Genomic DNA, 25,881 nt, shown 5'->3' with positions numbered 1-25,881 from the left:
TATAAAGCCATGATAAGATGGAAATGGTCAAATATTAGGGACAAGGTAGACTTCATAATGTATTTAGTTTGTGAAGATAAAGGTGAAAAAACTCAGTAGTTGGAATAGTATACGTATTCGATGTATTGTCGAAGGCTTTCAAGGCCGGAGAACGATGGTTGTTGTGGGTTTTCCGGGCTGTATTGCCGTGGTCTTGGCCAAGACCACAGCAATACAGCCCGGAAAACCCACAACAACCATAGTATACGTATTCTTTATTTTAATATTGATTAACTCTGATTAATATGTGTTTTGTGTACTCTGTATTTTAATAACTCTTGTAGTGCAAAATCCTACCCCACTTTTGACCCTGTAACTCCCCGTTTTTTCTGTACTTTTTATTTTGGAAATATTAAAAAATTTCAAACACAACACAAGATCCATATTGTCTGTTCAGACTGACAGTGACTCTCAAGCTAACTCCTCAGGTAAGTCCAACTAAATACTGGCCATTTTCACACATCTGTAAGCCTCTGGAAAATCGCACAAAACTCATGATGCATGACCCATCATGATCCCATTTAATGGTGCGCTTTCTGATGTCATAACACTGTTAAACGGGATCGTGACGGGAAATTGCGCTATGCAGATGCCATCGTGCCATGAGTTTTGTGCAGTTTTCCGGAGGCTTACGGGCATGTGGAAACGGCCGCCGAAGATATCATTCAAAGACGTATATTGGTTGAGGGCCAACAGATATTCCTATGTATGAGAAACTTTTAAAATTTGTTGTGATAAAAAGTAGTGAGAACAAACTAACCATTTTTATAGATAAATGCTGCATGGTACTTGAAGTTATGAGGCCATAATCAGCTAGCCAAAACTGTGCACCCTTAAATGAGACAGCTAGCTGTTGTGGGAAGACGATTTTCAATATCTATAAATATTGGGAGCTTGGCCTCATTTTAGAAAAAGCTGCTTGCTTGTGATCTGCTTATCTTTGCATAAGGGACTAAAGCAGTAATACTCCTTCAGTGGCTCGGGAGCCACTTGTGACTTTTCTGAGCACTGATCCTATTTCTCAGGGAAGTGGGGAAGGCTTTTACCCAGAGGGGCTTGTGGTTGGCAGGGGGTTCCCACCATGAAACAACTACCACTGGAGAAATGGATAAGCTGTAAACGTTCTTGACGTGCAGGCCTCATGCCAGGGTGGACTCTTGATTGATGGCAACTGCGAACATGGCCCTCCACACGCAGAAGAGAAATTTCCACTGGACTAAAATACTTGCTCAGCTTTAATCATCTATGTAGAAGTAATGGATGGTATTGTTTTCTTTCAACCAGTCAATGTTCAAGATGTAATAGTTACGTTATGATAAAGGGATAAAACAGAAACAAAGGTTCTCTAATCGTATACTGTGCCCAAAAAACTACAAAGACTCTTGCCAGGAGATAAATGAACTGATACAGGAATGGGAGTTAGACAACTAAGCCTTCTTAAGCACATGGCTAAATCTGAGATACCTGGAACAGGTAGATTAGGCTGAGAGCGTGTGACTGGCCCAAGGTCACTCAGTGAGCTTCCATGGCATAGGTGGGGTTGGAATCTTCCAAGCAGGAATTTTGAACCTATAACTCCACAGGCCTAGCTCACTCAATGTATTTATTTGTTAAAACACTTGTACTCTCCCACCCCATCCACCTCCCTAGCAACAGGGACACAAGCAGTTTTATAATAAATACAACAGCAGCCGTTCCCTTGTTTCACTCCTGAGTCTGGTATTGTACACGAGTTACAGAGCCAACATTGTGTCTGCTTAACACAAAGGGATGGTAAAATATCCACTGGTTCAAGAAATCGGAATTTTTTTCTTTTCCCTGTGCAGTGTGGCTTAGCTAACTCGCTTGAATCAGCAAGAGCGCTTTCTTGCACAGGCAGCTTTATGAGGTTCCGCCTGGGCACACAGCTTGTGGCAAACATGTCTCACTAGCACTTTGGAAGTACACAGTTTTGTCCCACAGCTGCTGTAAAATTGGAGGTGACTGATTAGAGGCATAGGGTTCCTCCCCCATGTGGATTCTTTGATGGGAAGTAAGGTTAACCTTTTGATTGAAGCTCTTTCCACACTCAGAGCACTGATACGGTTTCTCCCCTGTGTGGATTCTATTATGCAAAGTAAGGGTACCATTCCGGTTGAAGCTCTTTCCACACACTAGGCATGTATAAGGTTTCTCCCCTGTGTGGATTCTTAGATGGGAAGTCACATGGTCCTTTTTCCTAAAGCTCTTACCACACATTGGGCATTTATGTGGTTTCTCCCTTGCATGGACTTGTTGAGAAGTAAGGCTTGAGCTGTGGCTGAAATTCTTCTCACACTCCAAGGACTGGTACAGTTTCTCTCTCGTGTGCATTACTTGGTGCAAAGTAAGAGTCGTGCTCCGGCTGAAGCTCTTTCCACACTCCACACATGTATATGGCTTCTCCCCTGTGTGAATTCTAAGATGCGAAGTCAGATCTGTGCTCCACCGGAAGTTCTTTCCACACTCAGAACATGTATATGGTTTCTCCCCCGTGTGTACTCTTTGATGGGCAACCAGGTGATCCTTCTTTCCAAAGTTCTTGCCACACTCCAAACATTTATATGGCTTCTCCCCTGTGTGTACTTGCTGATGGTAAGCAAGTTTTCTGTTGTGACTGAAGCTCTTTCCACACACTGAACACACATATGGTTTCTCCCCTGTGTGAGTTCTTTGATGGGAAGTCAGGTTTGTGCTCCACCTGAAAGTCTTCCCACACTCCAAACATTTGTATGGCTTCTCCTCGGAATGGACTGTTTGATGTCTCTTATGGCTGGATTTCTCAGAAAAGGTCTTCCCACACTCCAAGCATTTATACGGTCTTTCCCCACCCTGGTTTTCATCCTGCCTTCTTCCTACGCTTTGATTCCCAAGCGTTTCTTCCCTCCTTTCAGGATTGTTTCCTGTTATAGAAACCACATGTGGGTCCGTAGAATTTTTATTGCTTTGCTCACCCCCTGCAGGGAAAAAGAGAAAATCTGTGACTGAGCATGTAATTACCTTCTTCACCCATACCGAGTACTCCAAGACAAATCACATCATTTTGATGGCCTCTGTTGATAAATAGGTTTTGCAGCTGAAAACGTTTCAAAGGAACTGCTGTCTGGAACACGGCAGTTCCCACCTGCTTTTATAAGGCACATGCATGAATGTTCATCACTCTCACCATTTTTAGGCCAGGTATGGCACTGGTTTCCACAAAAATAACAATACTGGGAGGAAAAACCAGAACTCTAATGAAACCATGGTGGGGGAAAAGGAGGGGAGGGTAGAAGAGCATGTCCTTTGCCTGCAGAAGGTCCCAGATCCCGTTCTTGGCATCTCCAGTTAAAAGGGCCAGGCAATAAGAGATGTGAAAGGCCTGTGCCTGTGACCCTAGAAAGCCACTGCCAATCTGAGTAGACAATACTGTCCTTGATGGACCACGGGTCTGATTCAGTGTAAAGCCACTTCATATGAGAAAGGCCAAACTGGGGGAAACCCATTACGTTTCCCAGAAATTTGGCCAAAGCTTAGCTGCCTTTTACAGCATCTTCCTCAAAATGAATAGAAACCCGTCACTTCCCCGTTCACCAGGTTTCCCTGAACCAGATCATGAATGGAACACTCATGCTGGATCTCGCAGGCCTTCTTCTGATCAAGGACTGAAATTTCTCTTCTCCCTCCTCTTCAGTGTGACTGGCCACTGAATCACGACCAAGCTATCTCTGTGCCTGCAAGGAAAATGGGATTTCCCAGAGGCTGGGAAAGGAAAAAAGGGGTGTCTCTGACATCCCATTTAAGCTCTCCTGAAAAAAAAAATTCTCAGGAAGATGATACAAGATGCCAAGTGGAGATAAGAAGGTATCATGAAGCCATGTGAGACGCCCACTGGCGGAACAGGTAGCCTGACAGGTCAGAGTGCCTCATGGAGGAGAAATGCAGCAGTTTTCCAAGCCACATCGATAATTCCCAAACAAAGGGTCCCCGCACACATCAAAGCACTTACCAGCCAATGTCTCCTCTTCTCTACATTCTTGGATGGAGGGGTCTGCCTCTTCTTTCAGCCAGGACGTCGGGTCAGGTTTGGGAGCTTCTTTCAGGAAAAGAGAAAAATACTCAGGCATTTCAAAGCAAAATTTTTGTGCCATGATCCCCCAAAAGGGAGAGGGTAGAAAGTCAAGCTTTTAATTCTTGTACACACATCCAACAGGAAGGACACTTGATCTCTGCTCATGAAGCTCAGAATTTATACTATATCAAGGCTTTCTTTGGGGGGGGGAACGGGGGGGATGCCATCAGTTTGGTGTAGTGGTTAAAAGCATGGGACTCTAATCTGGAAAACGGTTTCATTCCCCACTCCTCCGCTTGAAGCCAACTTTGGGTCTGTCACAGCTTCTAGGAGCTCTCTCAGCCCCGCCCACCTCACAAGGTGATTATTGTTGTGGGGATAATAATGACATACTTTGTAAACCACTCTGAGTGGGCATTAAGTTGTCCTGAAGGGCAGTATATAAATCGAATGTTGTTGTTGTTGTCAACACTGCTATGGCAAAAGGAAAAAATTAAACCCTACAGGAAAAATTTCATTTTCCAAGCAACATTCAAAACATCAAGACCACCCCCCCCCCAAACATCTAGATACCTACCTGTCAACTTCCCCCGTTCCTCGAAACGGCGAACAAATGGATCTTCCTCATCCTTCAGCTGGAAGACTAGGTCAGGTTGGGGAACTAACCCTTAAAAAAAGACACAGCCCCATTAATTTTGTCTACAAAAATATTCAAAGCGCCCTTTTAAAAAAATTCCTGCATCTAAGGCGTCTTCCACACAGAGACAGGTTTTTGTGGTTCCCGCACTGCTGGTGCAACTGAAGATAAAGAGCAGCCACAACAGGATTTCCAGTGACAGGTTTCCCCACAGTTTCCCTGCTCCAATCCTCCAGAAGTGGCCACCCCACATACCTAGGCTACCAGGGCTTTTGTGTTAAAAAAAAGTACTAGAATATTGTTGTATTGATCTACCATTGTACCAAGTTCTTTAAAAAAATTAAAGCTGGGGATTCAGAGAAACGGCTACACCTAATCAGCACAACTTTATACCAATACAACAATAGTCTAGTGTTCATATTTTAAAAAATAAAAGCCTATCCCAGTGGCGAGGAGGAAATGACTGTGCTAGAGACAGAGACAGGGAAAATGGCTGCCACGTGGGTCAGAAAATCCAAATTTTCTCATCCGCACAGCAGCCGTCCAGGTTTTACTGGGATCTTTCCCAAAACTTTGGAGCACAGCAGGTTTGAGAAAAATCAGACAAAAGCTGATGAAACCCCTGGAGGTGCACACGCGCACCCCGATGCTGCAGGCAAGCAGAAGGGAAAAAACCACTTCCCAACAGCAATGAATATGGGGTAGATAACCCATGTGAGAGAAACCCCAAAAGAGGACAGAAAGGCAACACTACATAAAAGCAGAATAGGGCCTCGTGGAGCTAGAAGCCTCAGCAGCACCCGCTGACCTCGGACCAACCCCACACACTCTCAGCTCAACCTACCTCACAGGGTTGTTGTGAAAATAAAATGGGGGCAAAGAGAACAATGCAAGCCACTCTGCATCTCCACTGGGGAGAAAGGCAGGGTTTTAGATTAATTCGATAAATAAATGTGGTTAGGCACATTGAGATTCCCAGTGGAGAGTGGAAAGACAGTCAGAATTCACAAAATCCTCATGTTAAAGATGAGTAATCTTTAAGACTAGACCCAACTTTAAGATACTAAGTCAAGCAATGGAATTAATACTAAATAATCTGTGATAGAATTTAATGTGGATACATAACGTACAAATGTTTATAGTTTCATTCATGCAGGATCCTCAACAATAGGTGGAATTATAATTTGTATTGCTTCGGACTATCTGCTTGGAACTGAGGAAGGGGAGTTAAAAAATAGCTCATATATTTTACTTATATTCTAGGTACTTCAGTTTATTATTATTATTCAATGTATTTCAAAGCATACATAACCTATTAGATCTATTTAATAGTTTTCTGTATAAGGTTCTATGTGCTATTAATTGTTTTTTCCTATTTCTTAAATAAAATCTAAAATCTGAAAGAAAGAAAAAAGAATTCACAAAATCCTTTCCACACCTAACAGACTAAAAAATGGGATAAGACAGTGCAAAAAAGGAAAATGTGACAATTACGTTCACATCAATTATATATCTCCCCAGATAGAATTTGGATTTTGCAGAACGTCCGGCCTACCATGGCCAAGCAAAGCACACATAACCGTGGCACTTTTTTTGCTGTCTATTTAGGCTGTTTCTCCCTTCATCATCTACTAGCCGAGGACAATGAGGAAGCCTTACCCAGAGAGGCCACGATCCCGTAATTCTCCAGCATGACGTCAATAAACAAAGCTCTTTGGTCCTGATCCAGCAAAGCCCACTCCTCGTCGGTGAAGTACACGTACACTTCCCTGAAGGTCACGAGCTCCTGGAAGAAGCAGAACACACACAAGCATACAATACACGCACACGAGTTGCTCACAGCTTGCAAGAAGAAAAGGTGCAGTAACTGGGCATTTTCTGGGAGGACTCAAAGCTTCAAGCAGGGCTGCCATTTAACCAGTTAAATGCTAGTTAAATACTAGTCAAGCCTGTAGCCAGGAGACAGGAGAAGAAGGGAAGCAGGTGGCCCCCGGTTTGCTCCTGAATCCACACAGAACGGCCCCTTCTCCCTTATGTCTAAAGAACCTCAACAGTCTCATTGTGAGAACACAGTTTTTGTTGGTTTGCCTCTTTTTTCTGGGGAATGCTTTTGTTTTGTATTTTAAAATTCTGTTGTTTATTCTCCTCTCTGCCTACCCTATGCAGTTTCTCAATTGAAACATGATTTTTTTTAAAAAAAATATTATTTTCAGAATAATTACACAAAGAATATACACAGACACACATATACACAATGGGGAACGTCCTTAAGACCCTAAGAAAAATCCACCAGAATAAATATGGGCATCATAATCACAGTACAAAGCATAACAAAAGCACGTCCAAGACTTCCAATATCCCAAGCGGGCCAAGAATTTGTCCATGTAGGCTTATGGTGCCTGAAATCCTAACTCTAAATTTACTTTTCATGTAAATTGTACGACAGTTTAAAAGCCTCTCTGATAATTCTTCCTCTTGTTACATGCCCCACTAGGTCTGATGTCTACCATTTACTTAATCTTTTCACTGGAAACATAAATCATATTGTTTTAGCAGTTGCCAAATGTATTTCAGGAGCTTTAAAAATTCAAGCGGCTGCTATTAATTCAGCACTAGGACAGCTATGAAGTAAGTTTGTTATTTTTTTCCAAACTTCAGTCTACTATATTTTGGATATGAATATTTTCCCCAAAATTTTGGGATTTCTTTTTAAGTTTTTACTTGTATTATTTTGTCTAAAAGTCTTTGCACTCTGTAGACAAGAAGGATTTCAGTCCAGCAGAAACTTCGGGACCAACAAGATTTTCAGGGTGTAAGCTTTCAAGAGCCAGACATGAGGAGAAGGAAGCTCTGACTCCTGAAAGCTTATAAACCGTATACATTTATAAGCTTAGAAATTTGAAAATCTTAAAAGCTTATAAATCTTGTTTAGCTCTAAGGTGCCCCTGGACTCAAATCCTGCTGTTCTACTGCAGACGAACATGGCTACCCATCTAAAACAATGCACTATATAGACTTTTTTTGAATAAATGAATGAAATGTCCAAGATTTCAATTATCTTGTTTGTGTGTGTGTGTGTGTGTGCTTGTGTGTGTGTGTGCGTGTGTGTGTGTGTTTGTTTGTAGTCCATCTTTCTTGCTGGAAGTCAAGGCGGATTGCACAGAAGAAGTCAATACACTCAACAGGTCGGGGCATCCAATAGACAATACAATAGGATTTGACTTGCAGAAATCTGGAACCTACCAAATTTGCAGGTCACAATCTTGTCTACGGGCATTATAAACCCAAGCCCATCTAGCCACTGTCATTTTTCTGGAGATATTTGCTGTTTCCATTCTGGTTGCAACACTTAACTGTTTCACCAAAGCCACATGCCATCCAGTAAATGTGTCCCATGTCATACACTGCGTAAGCCACCTTGAGTCTCAGTGAGCAAGGTGAACGATAAATATCGTAAATAAACAAACATATATCTTCTTATACACTCTATTTGGACTAGCTCATATCCCCACCACATATGCACCAAAGGACCTCTTAACCTGGCCCCATTTCCAGCAAAATCGAATTCACCAGAGATGGTAGGTCATCAAACCTGGTTGAAATATCACTGCAGGCACATTTTCAAACCATTGTCTCTGATGGCCATTAAGGGAAACAGTTAAAAATGTTTGTTCAAATTATTTCTGGATTGTTTATGGGAAAAAAACTTGTGCATTTGGGGGCAGCGTTACTGTCTGGCAGCAGGAGAAAGGCAGAGACAGGTTAGAGCATGGAAGGAGGTCTATCCAGATGTTCTCTGCAGCTCTCTGTGAAGATTTGCTCTTTCTATGGATAACACATTTTTATCTTGCCTTTCCTCCAAAGGGTGACAGGCATAGTTTTCCCTTCCTTGTTTTGTCTTCACAACAACCCAGTGAGGTGGGTTAGGTCAAGAGAGATTGGCCCAGCAAGCTTCCATGGCTCAGTGGGGATTCGAACCTGAGCCCCCCAGTCCCAGCACTCTAGCCACTTCACCCCACTGGTTCTTCACCTGAGCAGGCTGCATCGTGGTTTTTTCCACCCCAACAAGGAGATGTCCCAGGATGTGGCACCACGGCCTGAAAGAGAGAGAGAGACATGAGCAACAGGAAGACTTTAGTATTTTGTACACATTTCACGCAGATGTCTTACCACCCTCTCAACCTCCAAACAGCCAAGATCAAAGAATTCCTCTTTCCCAACCAAGCCTTCGAAGATCAGGGTAAAACTGTCATGTGGACCTGCATGCAAGCGAACACTGACAGATCCTACAAGCCTTCCATTTCCCAGTTTACATGACTGTCAATTTCACGCAACAGCGAAAACAGAAGGGGGAGGGAAAAACCCAAACTCAACCTGAAATATCCTTAAGATACTGCAAGGGTTAAGCTATAGCAAATGAAATGTAATCAAAACCAGTACTTATTATCCAGTATACACAATAATAAAATTAAAAACAACAGTTGATGAACATGTCAAATGTCCAGCCCAAGACCGTATGCATTTCAGCCCCACGGGCCTTCTTCAGGGGTCCATAATACACACTTTTACAAAGAATCATAAAAACAAACCCACACATCCAGAAATTAGTATATATCAATTCTGGCCAAATCTCATATCTCAGCCTGGAGAGGAGGCATGATGACCAAGGTCTAGAAGGGCTGTTACATAGAGGATGGTACAGAGCCGTTTTCTGTTGCTCCAGAAGCTTGGACCGGAACCAACGGCTTGAAATTACATCAAAAGAGCTTTAGGCTAAACATTAGGAAGAACTTCCTGACAGAGCGGTCCCTCAGTGGAACAGGTTCCCTCAGAAGGAGGTGGGCTCTCCTTCTTTGGAGGTTTTTAAGCAGAGGCTAGATGGCCATCTGACAGCAATGCTGATTCTGTGAACCTGGGCAGATGGTCAGGGGAAGGGCAGGAAGGGTTACATTAGTGCTTAGTTCTCATGGCCCCTTCTTACATGCCCAGGGTAAGGCCAATCACCACCTTTGGGTCAGGTAGCAATTTTCCACAGGCCAGTTTGGCTAGGGATCCTGATGGTGTTTTGCCATCTTCTGGGCATGGAGAAGGGGTCATTGGATGTGTGTGTGTGGGGGGGGGGGAGATTATTGTGAATTTCCTACATTGTGCAAGGGGCTGGAGAGCCCCCTTCCGATTCTATGTCTCTATTATCATTTATAGAGCAGGCCATGCATTTCTTCACATGGTCACTGCGCTCAAACAAAACTCTTCATTGGTGTTATAAGCTGGTGTGGAGTTGCCAGTGTTTCTGGATATGTGTCATCAACGTGTAGCTGAAATCAAATCTGGGACCACATTTTACTTCTTCGACACAGGAGGACCCAGTCCTGAATGCATATTTAGGAAGAGGTCTTTCCTTTCTTCCTTAACACCTCCTTTTAAAAAGTGCACTTTTGGTTGTGTCCGTGCCCTGTGTTGTGCAGCTGCGGCGTGTAAGAGCCCTGGCTGGATCAGGCCGCTGGCCCACCAAGTCCAGCGTCCTGCTCCACACAGTGGCCAGCCATGATGTTGTCCTCTAGCACTGGAATGCAGCACGAGCTAGTGGGGGGGGGGGGATGAGGGAGGAGATGCCTTCTCTCGTGCACCACCCCTTACTGATTTGCAAATAGGCACAATCAGCTGCCTGTACATGCACCTTCTCTGTGGCGGCCCCCACCTTATGGAATGGCCTGCTTGAAGAGGTCAGGAAAGCTCCCATTCTCCTGGCTTTCTGCAAACTGCACTAACTCCTCAGAAGAGCTTTCTTACATAGGCAGTAGGGCTGCGCTGTAGGGAAATGGTTCAAAGAGATGCTTCGATACAGGGACTGTAGACTATACTACTGTGCGTTGGCTATTACTGTCTTTTATTATGTTATGTCAAATTGATTACGTTTTGTTTCAACGTTGTTTCAGCTCCGTATCAGATTTCTGCTTGTTTTCAAACCTCTACAATCTGTACCCTATCATATTGCTTATTGATTGACCCAGCTGTTGATTGCATTAAGTGTGAAATGCGCCCTGGGTCTTGGGGAGAAAGGCAGACTATAAATAACGTAAATAAATATTAAATTGGCACAGAAAGCAACTCCTTCAGTTGTTTGGGCATCAGAGTCATCTGCCTTTCTCATGCCAAGCCATGATGAACTGGGGGCAGGGGGAGGGGGGGAGAGAAAGCAAGGGGCATCGTTTTGTGCACTAGCAGCCCTTCTTTTCCCTAAAAACAAACAGAAGTTCTATCAGGCCACCAAGAATCATGTCAGGGACAAAGATCACAGCTGTCAGCCCCCATGAAAGTCTGGGTCTAAAATGCAGATATTGTGCAGGGTTGGGGAAGGACAAAATCTTAGCAGGATATGCCATAACTGAAGCAGCCAGTTTCTCCAGGGGAACTGACCTACATAGTTTGGGGATTAGTTATAATTCTTTGACTCCAGTCCCCCACCTGGAGGTTGGCAACCCTATCCCACACACCCCACTCTTCAACGTGAGTGCTCTTGCAGTCCATTCTCTTTAATCTCCCACATGACTAGCACTGGACTACCCTGCACGGCTGTTGTACACTAACCCCTTGTGATCCCTACGGGATGCAGTGCAAGGGGGCAGGCAACCCTTTCTTACCCCCTCCTCACCCCAGCCCCCCCCCCTCGTTGCTTGGCTCCTTCCCACCCACCCCAGCCTCACATTCCCCCCCCCCCTGCAGCCCAATGCGCTTGCCAGACTCACTAGATCGCTTCGAAGCAGCTAACGCAGCATGTAGAAAAATCAAAGACTCCTTTCTCATAAAAGGAGGCGGGGCAGGAAGCGGCGGTATCAATTCTGACTGTCCTCCCCCACCCCCCCTTGTCCTTCCTAGCTGCCTTTCTAGGAATCCACACTCTCGTCCTTTAACCCTTCCCCAAAGGAGTGAGAAAGGGGCGCGCGGGGAAGGGCATGCAAGGAATTTTTATGCGCTGTGAAATTATCTGGGGGAAATCTGCCCGCTGTTGTTGCAAGGGGTGTGTGTGAAATGTGGTGGTAAGGCTTCAATGAAAAATAGCACGCGTACATCTCTTTGTAAGAAAGAGCCCACACGCGTTCAATTGGCATCTGGAACCCAGGACCAGTATCAAGATAAATGAGTGGCTTGTATTCCGCATGGGATTAACATGAGAATTACCCAATGCATATCTTAAAAATAATCAGGTGTATAGTTATTGGGCGTGTGTTCGCTGTAATTTGTCAACCGGGCTGGCAAGAGAGCTTCCATGTACAGGGGTTCTCTGCACGCGTTCCTCTTTTTTTTTTAGTTTTCCCTTCCACGTGGATTCCTCAAGGACCCCTCAAATTTCTTGGATGGGGAAGAGGCGTGGTTTTCACAGCCGCCAAGGCGTCTTCTCAGCTCCCCCCTTGTTCATTTTTTCATGCATGTGCTATAAAAATTATATTAAAATTTGGAACAGGTTGGAGTGCTATAGCACAAAATCTGTTTGCAAATAGTCTCTCTCCAACCATCTTGCAGATTCCCTTCCCCATTCCTTCCCAGCCAATCAATCAAGAGAAAAACTGCCTGCACCCTTTGTATCTCTGCATCGAAAAGGACCAGAAAAGCCACAATGTCATTTTTGTTTCAGTGCTGTTTTGTCTGTCTCACACACATGCACCATCTCACCAACTATCCCTCTTTTAGGACATGTGAGCTCCAGTCCACTCCATATTCCAATTCAGAATTTTCTGCATTCTACCTCTGCTTATTCTTGGACTGTCCCCAGCCAAAATGAGTATCTGCAATTACAAGGTCGCCAACTAGATGAGAAAAAAATATACCCAATTCTTTTAACATCACCTAGTAATTGCTATAGCCCAAACTGATATTAAAGGAATCAGTGGCAACCCTCCAAGTTGCCCATATCATTGTGCCCTATGTAAATGTTTAAATTGAACCCAGCCATACATTCACCCACCAGCCAACCAAGCAGAGCACAAGGCAAACCTCAGAAAAGGTGCCTGCAAAGGAAGCAGCTCTAGGTTACTCAAGGAAGTGAGCCAAGCTGCATTTAGAAAAGCGTGTGCGTGTGAGAGAGATATAGAAAGACCGGTATTCTGCCCACTTTTCCAGTGCAAAAGGAAAAAGCAAGAAAGGTTTGAACAGCTACAGATGCGGAGAAGGCAAGCATATAAAATTATAAATGGTACGGACAGCAGATAGAAATGCCACCCCCACCTCCCGCTCCCAGTTGCTTAATGCTATGGGTTAAAGTCATCCAACAGAAAATTCACAGTGGAAATAGAATTGCCGATTCACACATCACACAGTTAAACTTATGGAACTCACTGCCACAGGATTCAGCAAGGGCTTCTAGTTTGGAAGGTTTCAGATAAATTCATGGCAGGACAGAACAGTCAGTACCACAGTGAACAAGATTAGCTTTGAAGACCACAAAGATTAAGTGCACCTGGCTTTCTCATCTGCTCGTGGGTTTCCCAGGTACTTAGCTGTCCACTGCTGGAAGCAGGATGCTAGGCCAGGTGGGCCCATTAAGGCTCTTTCTATAATGTTCTCAGTCAGGAAAGTGTTGTATCTTCTTCAGGAAGAGAGAAAAGGGCTGCTTACACCTTGTTTATTTTATTTACTTCATTTATACCCGACCTTTCTTCTCAACAGGGACTCAAGATGGATTCCATAATTCTCCTCCATTTTATCTGTACAACAACACTGTTAGGTATGATAGGCTGAGTATGTGTGACTGGCCCACACTCACCCAGCAAGCTCCCACAGCAGAATGGAGATTTCAACTGGTTCTCCCAGATCTTAATCTGACTAGTTTGACAGTGGACATAGTGATGCCACAAACACAGATGGCAAAATGCCCCTTGAGAGATGGAGAAAGGTTGGCCCTGGTATTGTAGTGCTCAATAAATCCATCAAGATGGCTGCTCCTGACAGGACGGGCTCGTTGCTGAAACAGCATATTTGGCCCAGAATTTGGGGCCTGGCCAGGTCACTGACTGCCTCCCACACGATGAGTAGTCAAGAAGAGATGGGAAGCTCAAGACATCCTCTCTGAAAAGGATCCCCAAGGGAGAAATTTTCCTCTCACAAAAAGGCAGGGAAATGAAGCACAGCAAGGAGACTCAAATGGCAGCTGAAAAAATAAGGCTGAAGTTGGTTCCTGGAGGAAGCTGAAGTTGGTCCCCAGTTCCTTATTCCCAGTTCCTAATTCCTTATATGCAAATATTGCGGAAAACTGAAATGCTCTGAGCCCCCAAATAAGGTTTGGAGCAGCACATGTCATCTACCTCAGGGAATTCTGCTCTCCAGGTGGACCTATGATGGGTCTTGCTCCAAAGCCCAGTTCCCAGCGCCTTCTTCCTTAGTCTCTAATCAATTTTTATTTAGAAGTTCAACAGCCCAAAATATCAGGAATGTATTAAAATAATGCAGTGAAATGTGCTGGGTCAACCGTCCATTAGCAGGTGAATTGGCACACTCCAAACTCATTGGTAGATCTGCTTGTATGTGAGAGATAACAGGAGCAGACATTCCAGAAAATATGAAAATTTCTGATCAGTGTTTGACCCTCCGTTACTGCCCCATTTCTGCTCAAAAGAGATGTTGTGTTCTCACAGAAAGAGCCCCTGAGGGGAAAAATTCCTCAGAAAAGAGGTGGGAAACTTGAGTAGAGCAAAGGGCAGCCAGAAGCAAAGCAGAGGAGGATAGATGGATGCCGGGGATGAGTGTCACTACAAATTCACAAAGGGGTAAAAGAGCTTCAGAGCAGTTTGTGGGAAACAAAGCTCTCCCCTGCTCTGCTAGAGCCCCCCTCCCTACATCCTCTCCTGGAGAAAGCAGAACAACTGTGAAAGGAGGCCTGAGGCCTGAATTTCACGCCATGGTTTCAAACTTGCATATTAAACACAAGAGCATAGAGTGGCAGACCATGACCTCATGGGTTATCATGCGGATAAAATGAGGGGAGGGGACCAGAGCTCTCTAAAATCAAATAAAAAATGGAGATTCACAGAAGGAACCTGCCGGAGTCAGCTGGGAAGTAGTGGAGCAGCCACCAGAGCATGGAGAACTTTGACCAGTCCGGTCCAGTTAAAAGTAGGTCTACTCCCCAGATAGAGCCATCTTTCCCAGGGAGTGAAAGGAGACATCTGTCTTTCTAGACATGTGGGCCTCATAGACTGACCAAAGGAAATATTCATTACAAGAAGTTCTTCCACAAACATGTGTCTCCTATTGATTGCACAGAGGGGCACATGCAGGGGTGGGATACAGAAGGGCCAATTCTAGTCCATCGCATATGAGAGAAAGGATTTGGGTGTGGATTTTGGAAACTGGTTCAGCAAGCATATTGGCACATTATGACTTCTCTCAGATTTTGAGACAAGAAGGCTGTCTCATAAGAACTGACATGCTTGCTCTCATATTCTTTATGGGACCTTCAGGATTTCTGGGTGAATCTGTCTCCCTCCTATGCACTTCTCCCCTGCCTCCATTAACCAGAGCAATAGCTGCCTTGTAACTCACCAAGCTGTGGAATTTAATATCGCAGCATGCTAGCAGGGCTGGACAAACCTCTTGCTGTCACTGATATCGGGTGCCGCCTTCGAACAGTTTGAAGCCTTTGGCTCGGTGGTGCGGGAGTGGTGGTGGTGGTTTCAGGTCAGCCCTGGAGCCAATGAAGACAGAATCTAGCAAAATACTAGGGTTTTTCTTCTGTCTTGTCTTCTAGGACAACTAGTTTCAAATTTGGAGGGGTTGCCTGATTTTTATCCATATCTAGTGCCTCTAATCTAGCTAGGAAAGTGGTCAAGAAGTAGATTTGTGAGCCTTTTGTGGGGGGTGCTGTATAAATGGGGGGGGGACAGTAGCTGAGCTGCACCAAAAACCTAATGCAGAAATGCCCACAGTGGTAAGATTATTATACTAGGATCTGGGAGACCCAGGTTCGAATCCCCACTCTGCCATGGAAGATTGTTGGGTAACCTTGGGCCAGTCATACTCTCTTAGCCTAACCTACTTCCTAGGATAAAAAGGAGGAGCAGAGAATGATTGGAGTTGCTTTGGGTCCCATAGAGGAGAAAGGAAGGGTAGAAATGAAGGAAATAAATACAGAAATGTGTAGGGATTGGTGGATTTCTTGTTTCTCTATCCAGTTCTGTTTTCACTATCTCCGAATGTTCTTATTTCCCTAGCTGTGTTCCTATTTCTGAGACCCACATCTGGTAAATATTTTGCCCTGGTTTCATCTTTGGGGAGAATGTTTCATAAAAAGTAAGATTCCATCTCATATCCAGCTCGGCATTTTAATGTCCAGACAATTCAGGTTTCCTAGCTACATTTTAAGCAAAAGAACAATATTAAATCCTGTTGTCAAGATGACTCTTTCTTAGTCTCTGCCCCAAATGCCAACATGCTGCTTTGACTTAGTCTTTTCCACAAGTACTTAGTAAGAGAGTCCATTTCTGAACAGCATATAATCCCAAAGTTCATATTGCCTAGAAAGACATAAAGATAAAAAATTCAGAAAACTGACCTTGTTTTTGCATAGTGGAGGAGGATGATTATATGACACATTTTTACTGGTACTTCCTACCCATTCTGTTCCTCTGGCTCTTACCGCCTGCCATACTTGGGTATAATGTCTGCAAGAGCTATTTCATCCTAACAATGACTTACAGTTCCCTACAGGACCTGGGTCAAATCCACATTACTCATTCTAAGTCGCATGTTCCCCGCATTCCCCACGCAATCCCGAGTGCCGGTCACATTACCTCATTAAACAGACGCATTTCATTCGCATTTCTCCCGAATATGTGGTCACAGGTTTTCAACGGGAATTTCACGGTGGCCGTGAACGGGCCAATGCACAATTTACGTGGTTTTTTTAAAAACCACCCCCCCTTCCTGTCTCTCCGGCCATTCCGAGAGTTCCTATTGGCTGATTGCAAGTGCTCCGTAGCACTCGCGAAACTTCCTTTTTAACTGTTTTTTTATTTTTTTTATTTTATATTACTGTAATATCGAAATTACGAAATATTGAAATAATGACACTCCAAGGAAGTGAAACTTCAGTAAAATTCAGGCACTGAACTGTCCTGCATAGGAAATGCCCACGAAAGCTTCCCACATGCTTCCAAATTTCCAAAAAAGAAACGGGAGAGAGCCATCAGTGCTGTCAGTGGGGGAAAGAGAGGCATCATCTTCAATGATGTTTCTTTATAAGGCAAGATCGAAATAACGGAAAAGTGTGCTCAAAAATTTTTTAAAAAATGGGCGGGAAAAAAGGTCCCGCCCAAAAAAGCGGTTTTCGAGCGGCCGTGTGACCGGAGGGACGCGTGAGAAAGATGGATGGGAAGCAGGAATGTGAACAAAGAGGAAAAAATCACGGATTGGAGGCAAATGGAAGATATCCGATAAACATGCGGGTAATGGGTGAATGTGGATTTGACCCTGTTCTCGACAGGAAAAAACAGAAAGTTATTCTGTTTTCCTCACCTGTATTTTTACCTGTATCCTCACTGGTCATTCTGGAATCCTTGGGCTGGCTCTGAGACAGACATCTGGGGTTGTTTCCATAGAAGAACTGGCTTACATTGGATAGGGGAGTGGAGAGGGAAGATATCCCAGGCTGACTGAGAGATAAGAAATCAAACACAAATGAATCCTTTCCCAAACTCCTGAAATGACTCCCAAATGTCTGAATGAATAAGGGGTTTCTCTGCATTGTCAAAGTCCCTACCCCAGTTCTGCCCTTCCAACAGGGTGGCTACACCCCCAAGATACGACTTTCTTTGGGACACAAGAATGGAAAGTGGCCAGAACTACGCCATGGGTGGTTTGAGAAAAAGCTTTATCAATGCACTGATGTATTAAAGTATTCGTACCGTGCCTTCTCCTTGTGGCTCACGGCAGCTTAGAATTCTAACCCCCAGACTGGGTTGTTTTCGCTGCGAGATTACAGGCTTGGCTTTAGCTTTAGCTTAAAACACGTTAAATAACTTTTAAAAGCTGCCCACGTTAACTTTCAAACAGAGTAAGATGTGTGGGCTTGAGCATTCTTGGAAACCATGTCCCAGGGGCTAAAGAGCCGAGTTGCCTAATTCCAGATGTGTGTGTTTACATAAGAACATCAGAAGGCAAGCCCTGCTGGTTCACACCAGTGATCCATCTAGCCCAGCATCCTGTCTCACCCAGTGACTAACCAGTAAACCTGGAGTGCCAGCAACAGGGCATAAAGGCCGAGGCCTTCCCCTGATGTTGCCTCCTGGCACTGGGATACAGAGGTTGACTTCTTTTCCATATAGAGGTTCCCATTAGGCCCCATAGCCAGTAGCCAATGATAGACTCCTCCTCCACGAGTCTGTATAACTCTCTTTTAAAGCTGTCTACATCCGGGGCTGTGGCCATCTCTACATCCTCTGGCAGCAAATTCCACATTTTAATCACTTGTGTGAAGAAATATTTCCTTTTGTCCATCCTGAATCTGCTGCCCATCTTCTTTACTGGGTGTCCACCAAGTTCTACTATTTGGGAGAGAGAGAGAAACATCTCTCTGGCCCATGCTTAAATTTATAAACCTCTATCCTGCCCCCTGCCCCCCCCCTGTTTTCTAACCTAAAAAGTCTTCAACTTTTCCACTGGGAAAGGTGCTCTCCAACCCTGTAATTATCTTGCTTGCCCACTTTGGTACTTTTTCCAGTTCTGTAATGTCCAAAACGGCGCACAGTATTCCAAATGCGGTTCCACTGAAGGCATTACAATATTGGCTGTTTTATTTTCAGTTCCTTTCCAAATAATCCCCAGGAGAATGTTTGCTTTTTTCTCCATTGTGGCACACTGTGTTGGCATTTTCATTGTGCTACAATCACAGAGCATCTTTCCCTCTGAGAGCCAAGCTACAAGTGACGAATTACACTTGCCTGGCAAGTGAACAGACTCATGTGTATTCCTCCCTGTTCACTTGCCATTCACTTGTTCTCCACTTCTCTCAGAGCCAAACTACAAGTGACGTCTTACACAGGTTGGACACTAGTCGGCTTCCCTCAAGTTTTGATGGAAAATGTAGGCGCCCTGGTTTTACAGCTTGGCTCTCCATTACAGCTGCAAGACCAGGATGCCTACTTTTCCCATCAAAACTTGAGGGAAGCCGACTAGTGTCCAACCTGTGTAAGCCGTCACTTGTAGTTCGGCTCTCAGTTTCAGCAAATTAAGACCCCATTAGCATATAACTGAAGTTAGGATTTTTGTTCCTATGTGCATCATCTGACGCTTGCCTACACTGAACTTCACTTGACACATTATTGTCCACTCACCCAACTCATAGAAGATCCTCCTGGAGCTCTACGCTGCTTGCCCCCAGTTCCAGATCACTTATGAACAAATTAAATAGCACCAGTCCCAATACTGATCCTTGTGGAAACCCGTGGCTTGCTTCCCTCCTCTTCAAGAACTGTCTGTTTATTCTTACACTTTGCTTCATATAATTTAACCTACATTTAATTCACAAAAGAACCGGTCCTCTTACCCCTGACTTCTAAGCTGCTGTGGCTGCCTTGAGGTGAGGGCACGTTTGCAGCCGGCTGCTCCGGCACGGAGGCTTTGCTTGCAAGTCAGTGCCCCAGGGTTGATTCTCACTTTACGTGAAGCACCTAGCCTAGCATGGTCTGACTGACTAAGCTAATTACATCTGAGAAATGTGTTCATTTGTTTAAAAGATTTATATGCCACCTTTCCACCCAAATAGGGTACCCCTAAGGCAGTGAACAACATATATGAAAATATTAAAACATTAAAATAACACTTAAAATGTGTATATAAATGCAATTAAAACAGACAGATAAACAAGTAACAAAGACACTTACACAGGGAGGAAAGCCAATAAGAATTTACTGGAATGTGTTGACTTTAGTTTTAGTGCTGTTGGTTTTTAGTTTTGTGTGTATGTTATGTGCCATCAAGTCACCTCCAACCCTTGGAGACCCTCTGAATGAAAGACCATCAAAACATACTATCATTAACAGAATTGCTAAGATCCTGCAAACTGGAGGATGTGGCTTCTTCGACTGAGTCAAGCCATCTCATTTTAGGTCTTCCTTTTTGCCTACTGCCTTCCACTTTTCCTAGCATTATTGACTTTTCCAGAGAATCCAGTCTTCTCATGGTGTGACCAAAGTACAATAGCCTCAGTTTTGTCATTTTAGCTTTTAGAGAGTTCAGGCTTGATTTGATCTAGGCCGTCGTCACACGGGCTTTTATTTAGCGCGAAAATGGCGCAATTTCCCAGCAAACACCCACCTTATTCCAACACTGATGCGATTTTCTCTCTTCTGCTTTGTGCTTGATAGTCGCGATATTTTGTGCCTCAGTGTGAATGCCTCACATCGATGTATTTTGCCTCGCAACGTCCTATGCCCTCCCTTCAATCCCAGAATCCATTTCTCCCCGCGACTCCCTTTTTTTAAAAAAAAAATTACGTTCTCATAACGCCATAACGACATAACACAATGCAAATTTTCTGCTGAAGTAAAAATGACTCAATCACCATTGGAGAAATATTTTAACCCAAAACCACACCTCGCTAAAGTTGGAAAAACAAAAGGGTCAACCAATGTTCTGACCACTCCATGGGCGGGAAAAAAGGGCAACCTATCAGCGTTGTTCTGGGTTGGTCTACGGGAATGTTTATATAATGTTATTCCGTTATAGCGGAATTAAACGGCAAAAAAATTAAAAAAGGGGGGGGAGCTGCTTCTGCACCATTAGAGAGAATGGAACAGAGCGCTTCGGTGTGGACAGCTCAGAGCGCAAAGAGCCGTGAGGTGACCCAAAGAAACATTACTGTGTCGATATCAGGTATGACGCTATATACTGTAAATTTAACGGAACAGATGCCCGTGTGACGACGGCCCTAGTACCCACTTATTTGTCTTTTTGGCCATCCAGGGTATCTGCAAAACTCTCCTCCAGCACCAGATTTCAAATGAATCCATTTTTTTTCCTGTCTGATTTCTTCATTGTCCAGCTTTCACACCCATACATAGTACTGGGGAATATCATAGTTTTAGTTTTTGCTATTACTATTTAGTTTTTGGTTTTAGCAAGAAACTGGGAGCCACTTTACCCCTAAAACAAGCTTTGGTCCACTCCTAACCATAACCCTCCCAGCCTTAGGAAACTGTGCAATGAAAGGGCACGTAAACTTTCCTTCCCCAGCGAGGCTTATCTATCTATTTGGAGATAACTTAAACTCTGGGAGAACCATACCCATTTCTTGAATATCCACCAGTTTGCACTTGATCTCACCAGTGGTTATATTAATTTCTGGTGCTCTCTGAAATAATTCTGTAGCCAGTTCTCTGAATAACAACCGCTGTGTGCCCACAGCGTTTCAGTCCTCTGATGGAAATAGCCCACCATTACTGTTCCATCTAGAACCCACCCCCCATTTTATGTAAAATCTAGGGCAGAGCTTGTCTGGGGATGCAACTGCCCCATTTGTCCATCCTGGGCAATCCAATCCCACTTGGAAGCCAGAGAACAGTCAGCGTCTCCTCGCTGTGCAGGGTTCTCACACTCTGGGGGTGGGTGATTCACGGTGGTGAAGCTGCCCCAAATTTCTTCAGTTTTATTTGCCCAGGAACACCCCACTTTGGAGTAATTACCACAGACACCAGACTTTAGGTCCCTTTGCAGGTCAAAGTCTGGGGGTGGGGGGAGTCTGAGGGTGATGATTTCTTGCAATGCAAAGCTATTTGGGGGCACAGAGCTTTTTAAATTGACTTTGGCAAATATTGAACTGGGAGCTTATTACAGCCCGGTGAGATGGAATTCAAGTTGCCAGCTCTGTGGTGGGATGTTCCTGGAGATTTGGGTGTGGCACCTATTGAGGAACCTCAGCAGGGCATAATGCCATAGAATCTACCCTCCAAAGCAGCTGTTTCCTTCAGGGGGGCTGATCTCTGTATTATGGGGTTCGGCTGTAATTCTGGGAGGTCCCCAAGCTGCACGTGGAAACCGGCAACCCTAGACAGAATCTTTGCAAGGAGGGCTTATCCCCCCTCCCATGAAATCCTGAACAAGAAACATTAACTCCTTTGACCTTTGCTTATCTTTGGTCCAGACCGTTATTGACTTTGTTGACTTTGGGTGACTCTTCAGGTTTCCAAGCAGAGGAAATATTTCCCTGGAGACTCCACCTGGCACCAGGTTCATGCCAAGCAGGTCCTCTGCCAGTGAACTGGGTCTCTTGCCCCCCCTCACCTCTATATCAGCCCCCCTCCATTGATTCTTCGACTTCCCCAAAGAGAGGAAGGGAGAGAGGGATCCTCTTTCTTCTGTTCCTTCTTTCTCACCAAGCCTGTCCAATACAAACACGGCAACCCTCGACCGAGCCTGCGGCGCGATGTTTCCTGTCGCCCCCGCCGCCCCCGGCATTCCCGCTCCAGCCCCAGATTCGTCTTCAGTTGGTTCCCACCCACCCCCTTCCCATCCGCAGAAAACGGATTTGAGATTGGCAAGAGACTCGCGCCTGAGCTGCGGGATGGCTCCGATTCGGCGGCGGCTCCTGGCCCTGGGCGCGGCTGCCCTCCTCCTTCTCGGGGGCTGCTCAGGTGAGTGCTGCTGGGGTTAAATCCCACCCCCCACGTGCCGGGGAGGGAGGGCAGCATGGGCACACTGGGCATGGGCAACCGGTTGGATCCAGTGATGTTGCAGACACAAAGGATCGCGGGTTTTCCCAGTGGGAAAGGACTGCTCTCTGAAGAACAGCCTTTCAGGTGGGGAAATGTGTTGGTCTGTAGTAGAAGAGCAAGATTTGGATCCAGTAGCATCTTAGACACCAACTAGATTTCCAGGGTATGCACTCCGAAGAGTTAGAGCTCCCTTCCTCAGATACAAGGAGTGAGAAAAAGTAGGAGTCTTTATAATGCAGGCTGATGGTGGAAGGGGTATTGCAGATTAAGTGTCAAGAAGCTAGCTCCTGGTGGGTAGCCATGTCGGTCTGTAATAGAAGAGTAAGATTTGGGTCCAGTAGCACCTTAAAGACCAACTAGACGTCCAGAGTATGAGCTTTTGAAAGTGAGAGCTCCCTTCATCAGAAAGAAGTAGAAAAGGGTAGGAGGCTTTATCATCCAGGCAGAGGGTGGGAGGGGTATTGCAGATTCGAGTGTCAGGAAGCTAGCTATAATACACGCTCGCACCCCTGCTCTATCAAGCTAATTACAACATTTATTATAGCTAGCAAGCTTCCGGGCACTGCAGTACCCCTTCCAGCCTGCCTGGATTATACACAGTGCAATCTTTTTTTTTTAAATAAAATACTTTATTGTTTTATTCCGAATATAACAACCCGTCACCGACATCACCCGTGTAGGGACCTCCAGGCGGTAGATACATAAATATTATTCCATACAATATTATTTCATGTTCACAATTACTCCCTGTACAACTCATTCCACTTAGCCTTATAATTAAATTAACCTCTCAATTTCCTATTAACCGACTAATCATCTCAAATTGTTTAAACATTTCTAAGTACCCCACCATCCTTCTAAACCAATTCTCCTCTTGTTCTCTAACCTTTAACCCATTCATTCTACGTATCTTCATCGTAAGGTACTCTAAAACTATTATATTATTCATATTTCCCCTCCAGTGATTAATCGTCAATTCCTCAGCTTCTTTCCAATTCCTTGCTATAACCTGTCTTGCTGCTACTAACATCAAATTTATCCACTTAGATTCCTCTCTTAACCTTAGCCCTATTCCATCCAAATTAATAAGTGCCATTGCTTTAGATATGCTTACCCTTCTTCTCACTATCTTCGACATTTCCATACCAATTTGATCCCAAAACTTTTTTACTAAAGGACAGTATCATCAGATAGAAGGAGTAGAAAAGGGTAGGAGGCTTTATCATCCAGGCAGAGGGTGGGAGGGGTATTGCAGATTCGAGTGTCAGGAAGCTAGCTATAATACACGCTTGCACCCCTGCTCTATCAAGCTAATTACAACATTTATTATAGCTAGCAAGCTTCCGGGCACTGAATGTGCAGTACCCCTTCCAGCCTGCCTGGATTATACACAGTGCAATCTTAAACAGAGTTACTCCAGTCTAAGACTATTGATTCCAATGGACTTAGACTGGAGTAACGCTTCTTAGGATTGCACTAACAGACTTCTACCTTTCCCCACTTCTCCTATCTGATGAAGGGCGCTGTGGCTCCCGAAAACTTGCACCCTGAAAATCTTGTTGGTCTCTACGGCGGCACAGAGTCAAATCCTTCTGGGTGGAAAGGTTAGAGGCAGGCAGCCTCTTCTTTTGATGGACTGTTAAACCCACCATCGTGCATTTTCTCTGCATGTGAAAAGTGCAGGATGCTCAGGGGCAGAGCATCCATTTGGCATGCAGAAAGCGCCAGGTTCAATCCCCAGCGTCTCCAGTTAAAAGGGACTTGGCAGTAGGTAAGCTGATCTCTACCTGTGAGCCTGGACAGCTGCTGCCAGTCTGAGTAGACAACTCTGACCTTAGAATCATAGAATGATAGGGTTGGGACCTCTAGGGTCATCTAGCCCAACCCCAATCGAACCACGATGGATTGATGCTCTGATACAGCATGAGACAGTTTTGTATGTATCCAAGGGCAGATTTTAACTCTCCCTCTAGCAGAGGCCATCTCCTGGGCCGGTCCCTTTCCTCACATGTGTATATTTTGCAAATGTGAGAAGAATTAGGAAAGTGGCGCTATAGCGACAAGAGAGAGTGATGCCAATATGTTTTCCTACCTATACGAGCACAGCACTGGATCCATTTTGAAGTATGATATTTTATTATTTTTTAAATGATATTTCTCTGCCCCTCCCTCCCTCTGCATGCCTCTCTTTCACTGTGTGCCTCTCTTTTTTGCCCTCTGAGTCTCTTTTCTGCCACTCAGCGTGATGCAAGTCCAATGCTTCCTGTAGAAGCTGTCCTGAAATTTGGGGAAGAAAGAGGGTGTCTTTTTTCCCCTGGGGTGGAAACGTGATTGGATAATGAGACTACCTCCCAAAAAACCCACAAATGCATGTTCCCATGTTCAATCCCTGGCCTCGCTGTTTCAAAAAGGATCACAGGAAGCAAGTTTGGGGGAAGACCTTTCAGATCCAGGGAGCTGCTGCCAGATCTAAGAATCCCAGAGTCAGCCCACGGTTCCCATCGGGTCCCACATCCTGTTTCTCACAAGGAGGGCCAAAGGCCACCCCACCCCACCTTCTGCCTCCCAGCAACTGACATTCTCAGGGTTTCCTGCTCTGGCCAAGGAGATTCCATTATGGCCAACAGCCACGACTTTCCACCATGAGTATGTCAAGTCCTCCTTTAACGCTAGCAACCGTCACTATGTTCCACAGCAGTGTTCCACCAGTTAATTCCGCATTGAATGAGGGCATGCACCTTTTTGTCTGTGCTATTTCTGATTGTCCACTAGCATCACTGCCCCCGCCCCCGAATTCTAGTATCACGGGAGAGGGAGAAAAAACTCACTCCCGTGCATATTTTGATAAACCTCTATCATGTCCTCCCCGTCACTGTTGCATTGTTTTCTAATCTACGAAGTTCCTTTCTTGGTAAAGAAATGTGTTGCCCTTTTTGGCACCTTTTCCCATCACTGCAATTTTTTTCCGTTTATAATGAAGCCAACAGAACACTGAGCTAGTTGGATCAGTGCCATAGAATCATAGAATCCTGGAGTGGGAAGGGGTCTTACAGACCATCTAGTCCAACCCCCTGCCTAATGCTGGAACAGCCTAAAGCATCCCCAACAAGCATTTGTCCAGTCGCTCCTTGAAGACAGCCACTGAGGGGGAACCCACCACACCCCTAATCATCCAATTCCACCGCCTAATTACTATTAACATGAATAAGTTTTTCCTAATGTCCAGCCGGTACCTTCCCTCCTTTAGTTTAAACCCATTGTTTCAAGTCCTACTCTCTGTTCCCAAAAGGAACAGCTCCCATGCTTCCCCTAAATGACAGCCATTTAAATACTTCAAGAGAGCAATCATGTCTCCCCTCAACTTCCTCTTCTCCAAACTGAACATTCCCAGGTCCCTCCATCTTTCCCAGCAGGGCTTGGTCTCCAGGCCCCTG

At 44.8% G+C, this 25,881-nt stretch overlaps 1 protein-coding gene across 2 annotated transcripts; it reads right to left on the bottom strand.

Moving 5' to 3' along the window:
* Positions 1–1,658: 1,658 nt before the first annotated feature.
* LOC129327267 (zinc finger protein 501-like) lies at positions 1,659–11,544 on the bottom strand. 2 transcript variants are annotated; one of them, XM_054975762.1, is made up of 6 exons: positions 11,492–11,544; positions 8,776–8,842; positions 6,405–6,531; positions 4,686–4,775; positions 4,046–4,132; positions 1,659–3,014 (listed from the first exon to the last, which is right to left on the bottom strand). In XM_054975762.1, the coding sequence occupies exons 2-6, from the start codon at positions 8,788–8,790 to the stop codon at positions 1,921–1,923; spliced, it is 1,413 nt and encodes a 470-aa protein (XP_054831737.1). In that variant the 5' UTR covers positions 8,791–8,842; positions 11,492–11,544; the 3' UTR covers positions 1,659–1,920. The 2 variants fall into 2 exon arrangements, with proteins under 2 accessions (XP_054831737.1, XP_054831738.1); XM_054975763.1 differs by having other exon boundaries at positions 4,046–4,129.
* Positions 11,545–25,881: the final 14,337 nt, after the last annotated feature.

The sequence above is a fragment of the Eublepharis macularius genome, chromosome 4 (genome assembly GCF_028583425.1).
Source record: "Eublepharis macularius isolate TG4126 chromosome 4, MPM_Emac_v1.0, whole genome shotgun sequence".
NCBI classification, from domain to species: domain Eukaryota; kingdom Metazoa; phylum Chordata; class Lepidosauria; order Squamata; family Eublepharidae; genus Eublepharis; species Eublepharis macularius.
This window is presented reverse-complemented; position numbering and strand designations above follow the sequence as displayed.

Excerpts from the sequence above, each read along its gene's own strand:
- LOC129327267 (XM_054975762.1), bottom strand. Across the intron at positions 4,133-4,685 it reads GGAACGGGGGAAGTTGACAG|AAGCTCCCAAACCTGACCCG; the intron begins GTAGGTATCTAG and ends TTTTCCTGAAAG. Across the intron at positions 3,015-4,045 it reads AGAAGAGGAGACATTGGCTG|GGGGTGAGCAAAGCAATAAA; the intron begins GTAAGTGCTTTG and ends TTTTCCCTGCAG.